Genomic DNA, 10,182 nt, shown 5'->3' with positions numbered 1-10,182 from the left:
TTAATTAAAATAGGCACTTTTTAGACTTTTCAGTAGTAAATAAAATACTTTTAATTATCTGAGGCTTACTAAAGATTAAATGTATTCATGTTAGGTATTAAAATTTGTCAGCGAAAAAGATAATTTAAGATGATGGTTAGCTGTTTAATATCTCATGAGATTTTCATGACAAATCTTAATGTAATATTAAGAATATTTATTATTAAAATGATGCAAGAAGAAGTTTACAAATGAACTTTTCAGCAATACTCATGTCTACTTAAATGGATTATCCAAGTCTTTTTGGTAACTTAAAACCTTAGAATTTTGCTAAGTTAAATTAGATGATGGATAGTCACTAAATATCTAGATCATTTCCAAACAAAATAAAATACTGATACATTAATTATGAATGGAGTTTTATCTACTTTTGGTTTCTTATGACTAAGAAACTAAAAGATATTTAGATGTGTTAGTGCTGTGTTATGAAATTTAAAAAACATATACTTTAAGAAATTATAAAATGTGCTAATAAATTTGCCAGTCTAAAGAAGGCTGATGTAACTTTGCTTACTTCTTAGTTTTCACTAGAAGTTAAGCTTTCAGAGGGTTAAGAATTTTAATAAATGATAGGCACTTGGTGACCTTTTCAAGTCATTGGCAATGCAGGTTGGGGCAGCCTGACCTGGGGGTTCTGGGTTAAGATGCTCCAAAGCCTTGTTAAAAAAGTTTGGATTCCCATGAAGCCCTACTATACTCAAATTTACCAGATTTGTGTAGGAATGGGGTTGATGGGTGTCATTTATAACATCAGAAGTGCTGATAAAATAAGTAAAGCTTTGAAAGCTTTGAGTCCTGCACCTGCTTGTAGTCATCATTAACCATCTTTACTTGGAGTACACATCAGATGGACCATCAGCCTGGTTATAAATCTCAGTAAGCTCTGTTAGATGGCAACACAGAGCATTGCTGTGTGCTTGTAGACATGTTGTTTTCTTTCTGGTGTGAATAAATGCAACTGTGAGGTACAAATTCTAATAAATGTAATTAAGTCTACTGGGAATAATAGGGGAAACATCTTATGCAAGGAAAGCAGGATGTGTGTTTTCAGTAAGAGAAGGTATGAAGAATAGAGATGCATTATTGTTGAAGGAAAAGGAAGTATTTTTGTCCTAATGTGAGACTATTTAGAGCAGAAAAACATAGAACAAAATCTGAATGTAAAAAACAAAACAAAACAAAAGATGGAAAAACTTGTAGAAGGTTTGTGGAAAGGAATCTTGGGAAAGAAATTTCATGCATGGTCAAGATAAATGAACTTCAAGGTTTAAAAAAAGAAAAAACCTTTTATATCAATAATTGTACTTATATAAAACCAACCCTTAATTTTCTTTCATCTACTGAAAGGACAAGTTTTCTTGAATTGCTGGTCACTTTTTAAAAAAAAAATTATTTATTTGAGAGAGAGAGAGAGAGGGAACAAGTTGGGGCAGGGGGAGAGGGAGAGGGAGGAGCAAGCTTCCTGATGAGCAGGGAGCCCAGTGCGGGGCTCCATCCCAGGACCCTGGGATCATGACCTGAGCCGAAGGCAGAGGGTTAACTGATTGAACCTCCCAGGTGATCCTGTTGGTCAACTTTTTTTTTTTTTTAAAAAGATTTTATTTATTTATTTGACAGAGAGAAATCACAAGTACACTGAGAGGCAGGCAGAGAGAGAGAGAAGGAAGCAGGCTCCCTGCTGAGCAGAGAGCCTGATGCGGGACTCGATCCCAGCACCCTGAGATCATGACCTGAGCCGAAGGCAGCGGCTTAACCCACTGAGCCACCCAAGCGCCCCTGTTGGTCAAATTTTAATAAGAAATTGTAAACAGGGGTTTCCTTACCTTTTGAGTGATCTTTATATCAAAATAGTTTTCTGTATTTGTTGTCTGAATCAGGTCTTTAATTGTCTTAAATCTGGTAGAACTCACTATATTAAAAGAGCTAAGTTCTGCTCATAGCTATGTAATCTTCTATATTTGTTCATGAAGTCTTTAGTTGTCCCTGTGGTTAAATGTGTAACTAAGTATTGTTTCACAGTGACCTATGATGCTATTCGATCAAATGTTTTAAACCTTTTTGATATTTTTTAATAACTTCCTTCAAATAAAATTCTAAATATTGTCTTTTGTAGTCAAACTGACATTTGGATTTTCCAGAGAGTCCATGGAGCTTCTCAAAAGATTTGTTGTCTCTTCTTATAAAAAGGAAGATGTTAAACTAATTACGCTAATTTGTTATGTTAAATTATGTAGGAAGTGCTGTTGAATGAGAAGTAATACTAAGCCTTCTTTATGTTTTATTTGTGTAGGTATACATTATAAGCATTCCTGAAATTGTGTGAAATGTTGGAAATCTCTTATGTTCCAGTATAATGTTATCAGTCATAAATTCTAATTGTTATCTTCAAATGTTGCATGTTACAGAAATAAGCAAATTTACTTGTCAATTCCATTATAATGAACTCTCATCAGATGTTTAAAAATAAGCATCTTTAAGTCTTTTTACAGATCGTTACTGCTTTTCGCTGAAGCTTTTACATGTTTTCCTGAAAAAGTACCTGATCTTTAAGGAGATTCATGGAGAGGACTTTTTTTTTTTTTTTTTTTTGTGACAAATACAGGTTTCTGATAACTTTAAGATGATAAAACTGGACTTGATAAGAATTTCCAGAACTAGTGGACAAACTAGATTCAGGCAGAACAAGTATAAATTATAGGGGACTAAATGAACTAAGGAGGGTGATTATAATTACTATGACTCTTTGAAATACTGCTCCTTCCTTGATGCTTTGGTTTTTTCAGATTAAGGAGCACTTTTTCTTAAGTTATCTATGATTTACAGCAATTCGTTAAAGTATACCTTTGTAAAGAAAGATGAAAACATTTATTTTTTCTCCCTCCCTGGTCCTTCTGGAATTTGGAAACTCTTGAGTATTTTTTTTCATGACATTATTGTTACTTGCGTAAGTTCAATAAAAATATGTTCTCCTTATAACAGGACACAATCAGAGACACTGGCTATATTGCCAAGGCCTTGACTGGAATGCAGTTATAGGTAAATCTAATGGCCAGTCTTGGTGTGACTTCCTGGCCTCAGTGCCTGATAGTTCAGTCTGAGACTCCTTATGAAAAGTTCCAGCAAAAACAGTCTTAAAAAGAACTTAAATGGCCAGTCATTATTTTCAGCACAGCTATGTGAATAACCTGGGCAAATTTAATGCAAACACGTGAGTTTTACTGTGATTATCTTTGGCAAAATATGGGCATACTTACAGAGAGAAAAATTGTGTTTGCACCTTTGTCTCTATTTGATTCTGGTCCTGTTACTTGTCTTTGAGGTTTTGTTATATACCAGTAAACTGGACTGGATCCTGAACTCTTCCAGTTTCCTCATATATCTGGCTACAACTCTCCAAACTAATGTTTCCAGATTTGTCCCACTCTTCTGACTTGGAATCAGTAAGAACAAAGACTGCTCCTAGGTCTTGGAGGGCACTATAGCAGGTCTTGTTCATTACTGAAATGGCAGCCGAACTTCAGGGACTTGAGCCTTGACTACACATCTCACACCGGAAGAAGGTTCTGCCTGATATCCCCTCCCTCCTGTGCAAATGCCAGTGACCTCCAAATCAAATCGACGAGGAAGACAATAACCTGACATCAGGTAGACTGCTTCCTCCCAATTCAAAGGATCAGGACTTCCTACTTTAACTAAACACAAAATCTTTTATTCTTTTCTTTACATCTTTTACTCTTAGATTGGCCTGGGAAGAGAACATCATTATTCGTATCTCCCTGGTTACTGTTAAGGGGGGGTGACTTTTCTATTAGACTTGTCACCAGAAATCCTGTTCTGTTCATGCCAAAGATTCCTTAGACTTACTTGTAACCAATTTTTCCTATGATCTGTCCCCTGTACCAAAGGGAAATACAAACGGGCTAACTTCTCATTGTAAGATTTTCCAAAGAGACCCCTTTTGGATGGGATGGTACCTCACAGAATATCATCCAAATTTCTCTAATCTGTGGCTTGAAAAAATCAATCAGGAAATTCCAGCTAACAGATATAGCAATAACCGACCTTAGTTGGATTTCTCTGCACTCTACCTGCTTTAAGTTGTGGGCATATGAATATTTAGATAGCTGGTGAGATAAAGGTTAATATTTACTGGGATGTTCAACTGTCCTTGTCAACATCCATAATAAATCAGAGGCCTCCAGTTGGTTTCCCTCATTAACCCTTCATAGATGTCTTAAACAGGAAGTTCCAGGAAGTATACATGGCTGTGGGTTTGCTTCCACCAGGAGAGACTTTCTCCCCTATATTGAAGTAAGTGCCAATGAAAGAGGATCAGAAATCTCTCCCTAACATTAAGTGTGCTAGCTGATTCCACAGCCAAAGCAGTAGCAGCCGAAAATAGATCACTTGACTCATTGGCTAAAGTAGTCTTAGCTGTATTGCCCTTGCGTACCTACTTGCTAAATAAGGTGTTTGTGTAAAGCAAATCCCACCTGTTGCACCTGGATAAATGCCTCTGGAGAGGTAGAAATTCAATTACACAGAATCAAGGAATAAGTCCATTGGGTACAACAAATTTCACCTAATGACACCTTCTTTTTTTAAATCCATTTAGCTAGTTACCTTCAGGTTTGGACTCCTGGCTAGAATCATCATACAGGCTGCATTTGTCATAGTATTTTTGATTCTGTTTTACATTATTATTTTAAAGTCTTGTACCTGTGCCTGTCAAACCTTTGTAGAAATGACATACCCAATAGGGTGATGTTAGGCTCAGTGCTTCTAGATGAGCTCTAACATTTATGACCTTGATTAGATACAGACTTTAGATAAGAAGTACCTGAAAGTGCTCTTCCCTAACCTTCCTTGCTACTCAAATGTGGTCTTACATGTTTTCCAACTGTTACCTACTTTCCCTCCAACATAGGACATCACAAGGAAATGTTCTTCCAGGCACAAGGAGCAAAACTGCTAAATGTGGAAAACCTGACTCTTATTTCAAGAATGCTTTCAGAGAAAGATCTTGAACAAAAGGGGGAAATGTGAAACCCAGTAAAGGAAACTTCATCTAAAATGGAGTCAGGGGGCGCCTGGGTGGCTCAGTGGGTTAAGCCGCTGCCTTCAGCTCGGGTCATAATCTCAGGGTCCTGGGATCGAGTCCTGCATCGGGTTCTCTGCTCAGCAGGGAGCCTGCTTCCCTCTCTCTCTCTCTCTCTCTCTCTCTCTCTGCCTGCCTCTCTGCCTCCTTGTGATCTCTGCCTGTCAAATAAATAAATAAATAAAGTCTTAAAAAGTAAATAAATAAATAAATAAATAAATAAAATGGAGTCAGGAGGCCAGAAATGGGAGCTCTCATGCCCTATCACTTGTAGTCACAACCCCGATGGGAAAAGATGTACCTTTCACTACTAGCAGAAGGAGCCTACTCTACTATTCCAGTCTGAGGACTCCTGACACAGCAATAAGCTCAGCCAATAAGAAAACACGACAACTTAGCCAATGAGAAACCATCAGAGCCTAGAACTCTCACTTGCCTCCAACGGATTTCATTCAAAGCAGCCCCTCCCACCTTCTTCTTTCTCTCTGGAAAGTAACCTTCCTCTCCTTGATCTCTAGACTTTATGGTTTGCCATGGCATGTCCTGAATTGCATTTTCTGTTATTCCTGAATAGACCCATTTTGCGGTAAAATAACTGGCTGTTTTACTTTAAAGTCGACAGGCCTTAGTCCCACAAGTCTTCCCCCATTTAGAAGGCAATTTTAAGTCCAGGTTGTTATCTGTGCTTCTGAGCCACTGGCTATAAATTGGAGGTTCCCATTCCTTTCTTCCAGTTTGATTAATATGCTAGAAAGGCTCAACTAATTCAGAGAATCATTTACTTGTGTCTACCAGTTTATGATAAAGGATATTATAAAGGATGTCGGTGAATAGCTAGGGGAAGAGGTACACAAATCCCAGAAAGTTCCCAAGTGCAGGAACTTCTGTCCCCATGGAATGGAGTGCACCATCTTCCAGGCAGGTAGAAGCATACACCAACATGGAAATATTTCCAAGGCCTGCCTTCTTGTGTTTTAAAGGAGGCTTCATTACTTAAGCATGATAGATTACATCATTGGCCACTGGCAATTGATTAAACCTCTAGCCCCTCTTCATTCCTTGGAGGCTGGGGTGTGGGTCTAAAAATTCCAACCCTTTAGTCATGGTTGGTTCCCCTGGCAATCAGCCCCCATTCCTAAGGGCTTTCCAAAATTCCCTGTATTAACATGACTCAGGTGTTGTGGAAAGAGGAAAAAGGCCTGTTAGCTGGATAACATCTACTTTATCTACTTATCTACTTTTCCATCAGAGCCCTTAATACAGGAATCATAGTTATTTTAAATTCTTTTCTTGATAATTTGAACATCTCTGTTATATCTGAGTGTGGGTCAAATGGTACTCTGTCTCCTCAAACTGTGTTCTTTCTTGATTTTTGGCACATTCTGTGAGTTTTTGTTGAAAGCTGAGCATATTTTATTGGGTCATAGAAACTGGGGTAAGTAGGCTTTTGGTGTGAGCGTTGATGTTATCTGGCTAGGAGCTTGTTCAATGTTCTCTGTGGCCATAAGTGCCAAAGACTTCAAATTCCCTTAGGATCCTTGTTTTTGTCTCCTCTGTAATCTTTGGGTTTCCCTAAGTATTTCTTTTCAGAGAGAGAGCATGTGACTTATAGCAATGTAATCTGCTGCTATGCTGGGTGTCTGTTGGTGTATAGTATGGAGTGGGGAGAAAGGGAGCTTTCTATTAGCTTCTGATTAGACATCAGCCTTCCAGTGGACTTGTTTCTCAATGCTGTAACCTTCACAAATGTTCATCCAGAGGTAATAATTCCACTTCTCACCATGAAATACTAAAATACCTTTCATATACAGGTTAGAAAGTGTCAATATAATTGTAAGATAAAGAGATTTCAAGTAGTACCACACATATTTTCACAAACTGGAAGTTCAAGGTCAGAATTTAGTTAGGGGACATAGTAGAGACAGGTGTTTATTGAGTATATAACCAACCTTACATTAGGCATTTTATAATTGTCACCTCAATCCCTACAACAATCATATGAGGAATTACAGTCATTGGCAGAATTGGAAAAGGGTTTCAGAAAGTTCACCTCACTTGACCCAAGTTGCATAGCTAAACTTATTTGAATCCCCAGCTGTGACTTGGGAGAGTCTGTGACCAAGATGACTTGAATGCCCTTTTCCCCACTCTTCTAGTTATTAGATGGAGTCATGGCTACTGTAGGAAAAACTACAATCCCCAGTCTCACTAGCATCTGGCCCAAATGTTTGAAGAATGTTGTGTGGCTGCTTTTAGAAATATTCTTAAAAGACAAATTGATGCCTTTATTTCTTTAGTCTTTGTCCCTTCCTACATCTGCTGCCTGGAAAGCAGCCATGATGGTGGCCATCTTGCTGATAATAATGGACAGAGCCCAGAAGGAGGAACAGTGGACATGGTTAGAAGTCCTGGGGGTGGGGCATGATCTACACATTGAGGAATCCAAGGACAAAAACCTGACAAACATTAATAATTTGAGGAGGGGACAGCAGAACAGGCCCGTAGGCAGATGATACCAAGAACAAGGGCAGAGAGGTTAATATCAGTCCTAAGAAGAAAATAAGATGTGGAGTGAAATCCCCGTTTTTCAGAGAAATCGCTGTGACCCATTGGAGGTGGAAGCAGGGTGGCTTAGGAGCCAATGTGAGGAGAGGAGATGGACAAATTCCTCTAGGCTGTATTTTAGATGATGTTACCAATGAAGAGAGATTTGCTGGGATGGAGTGGGATGGAGGTTTTTGTAAAGTTAATTTATTTTTGCTAGTTTTCAGCTTCACACAGTGGTTAGTACACTGACAGGATGCAGGGAACAGCTTGGAGGTGGAGATACTGAGGTGTGGGAGAAAAGCCCTGGAAAGTACTGGAAGGAAAGTGCAAGCCACAGGGTCAACCAGAGCAGGGAGGTGAAGGCAGAAGGAAGTGCCTGTGAAGATATCAGTTTGGGTTGCTGAAGGAATTTGTCCTTATCAACTTCCATTTTCTTGGTGAGGCAAGAGAAGTTACCCTTGGGAAAGAGTGGGTGATGGGATGGGTTGTGGTGGACTTGAGAAGGAAGCACAGAAAGGCCACCAGGGGGAAGAGAAGGAGCGAAGGGGGACAGATCTGCCTGGCTCTGAGTTGAGGCCCCATGGGAGATCAAGGCTAGCCTTTGGAAACTGCTAGGAGGAAGACAATGTGAGGCCAACCAATGAAGCTCAAGCCCTGCAGCAGGAACTGAGGACACGGAGCTGAGGGACCTTACCTCTGCCATCACTGCTTTACTTAGTACTGGTCCAGAGGAAGGGGGTCCAGGTGCAAGGACACTTACATTACCATCTTAGAAGCAGACTCCCCAAGGGCTGAGCACCAATGACTGGTGCACTTGTTACTGGTTTGGTCTCCAAGTTGATAGCAAACTTATGAGGGGAAAAAAAAAAAAAAAAAAAAAAAAAAGGAATCCAGGCCACGAATGGCAATCTCAGTGGCTCAGCTGTGGCATGTTCATAGCAGAAGGAAACTGTTCAGTAGCTTGGGAGGGAAGTGAGCTGGGATGTTTGAATAAATCCCAAACAGGCCACTATCCCAGAAATGAAGGTGGAGACCACCATAAGAGGTCTTCACAAACTAGTTCTGCATGGGACATTTTGCCTCATGTCAGCTCTTGTTTGCTGGCCCAAATTCTTGGTCATGTTTCTCTCAAGTGCTAACTCTTGGAGGTTGCTATTCAGGTTTTTTGTTTTTGTTTATTTCCAAACATCTGAGTCACTCTACCTCTAAGATTCTAAATGACTTCATTTGACAAATCATGACTACCTCAGTCTTAGAACACTGAGGAGTGTAAAGATCATGTATAGCCTGGATTTCCTTTTCTATCATGGACTGTTTATATCTCCCCAAATTCATATAGTGAAGCCCTAAACCCGCAGTGTGGTGGTGTTTGGAGATGAGGCTTCAGGGAGATAATTAAGGATAGATCCGGTCATGGGAGTGGGGCCCTCATGATGGGATTAGCGGCCTTACAGGAAGAGGAAGAGGGAGATCTCCCTCTCTGCACCTACACACAAAGGAAGGGCTGTGTGAGGACACAGAAGGATGTTCTCTGCAAGCCAGGGAGAGAGTTCTCACAGAAACAAATCACCTGACACCTTGATTTTGGACTTCCAGGCTCCAAAGCTGTAAGGCAATAAATTGTTGTTGTCTCAGCTCCCCAGCCCACAGTACTTTGTTGTGGTCTAATACTGCATCACAGTGTAAAACCCAAAGGAACAGAACAAGGGCATGGTTGCACATTTGTATCCAGCCAAACTCCTTCTAATGTCAAGAATTCTTCTCAGTTCTTGAGCAGCAGCTGACTCCTGGATGCCAAATCATGTCATTCTGGATGATCTTTGAGGCTTCCACGTCTCAAGACTTGCTTAGGCATCAGGCTTTTGATCATGGCTTCATTAGGGCAAAACTTCAAGTGGAAACTGCTGGGAAACCAATGCGGAGAGCACTTGCTCCCCTTGGATGAAGTCACCTTGTTGTAGATTACCCTCTAGAACGCTGTAATTTACATGTGGTCTCTTCTCATAGAAGCTCTTCAAGTAAATCCAAATTTGTTTAGACAATTTCATGGGTACTGTAAAACCACAATTGAATTTCAGGCCTTTGTAGCAGTTCAGCCAAGATGCACTCCAATTAGAAAAAATTGCTGTTAATGTTGTGACGACGTGGTGGCTGCCCACTGTGCCCCAGACCTTTGTTCTTGGAAATCCCTCGAGTCTCTTCTTTATTCTTCAGCTAAATAGACAGGCCCCTGGAATGTACGCTTTTGGAATTGTAATAGGGGAGCAATATTGTGCCTCTCTCTTAATTAACCTTGTTAACCAAGGATTTGGAACATTAGCTGGTTAGGCTAAGAGGGCCTTTTGAGCTGCTTGGTACACGTCTGCAGTTGAGTAGGATGTCACTCTTGTGAAATAAAATGCCTTTTATTCTTCAGCATACACCAAATACCTTTATTATTCTTCGAGTAATGGTGTGATATGCTTGTTTAGAGAACTAATATGTGTAAGGGGCATAGA

At 39.8% G+C, this 10,182-nt stretch overlaps 1 protein-coding gene across 1 annotated transcript; it reads left to right on the top strand.

The window, feature by feature from the left end:
• Nucleotides 1–683: 683 nt before the first annotated feature.
• Nucleotides 684–860, top strand: LOC131828063 (ATP synthase subunit ATP5MJ, mitochondrial-like). Its single transcript, XM_059168922.1, has one exon. The coding sequence runs from the start codon at nt 684–686 to the stop codon at nt 858–860; it is 177 nt and encodes a 58-aa protein (XP_059024905.1).
• The last annotated feature ends 9,322 nt before the right edge of the window (nt 861–10,182 follow it).

Source organism: Mustela lutreola, chromosome 3 (assembly GCF_030435805.1).
Source record: "Mustela lutreola isolate mMusLut2 chromosome 3, mMusLut2.pri, whole genome shotgun sequence".
NCBI classification, from domain to species: Eukaryota; Metazoa; Chordata; class Mammalia; order Carnivora; family Mustelidae; genus Mustela; species Mustela lutreola.
Note: the sequence above shows the minus strand (reverse complement) of the source record. Positions and strands in the feature narration are given on the sequence as shown.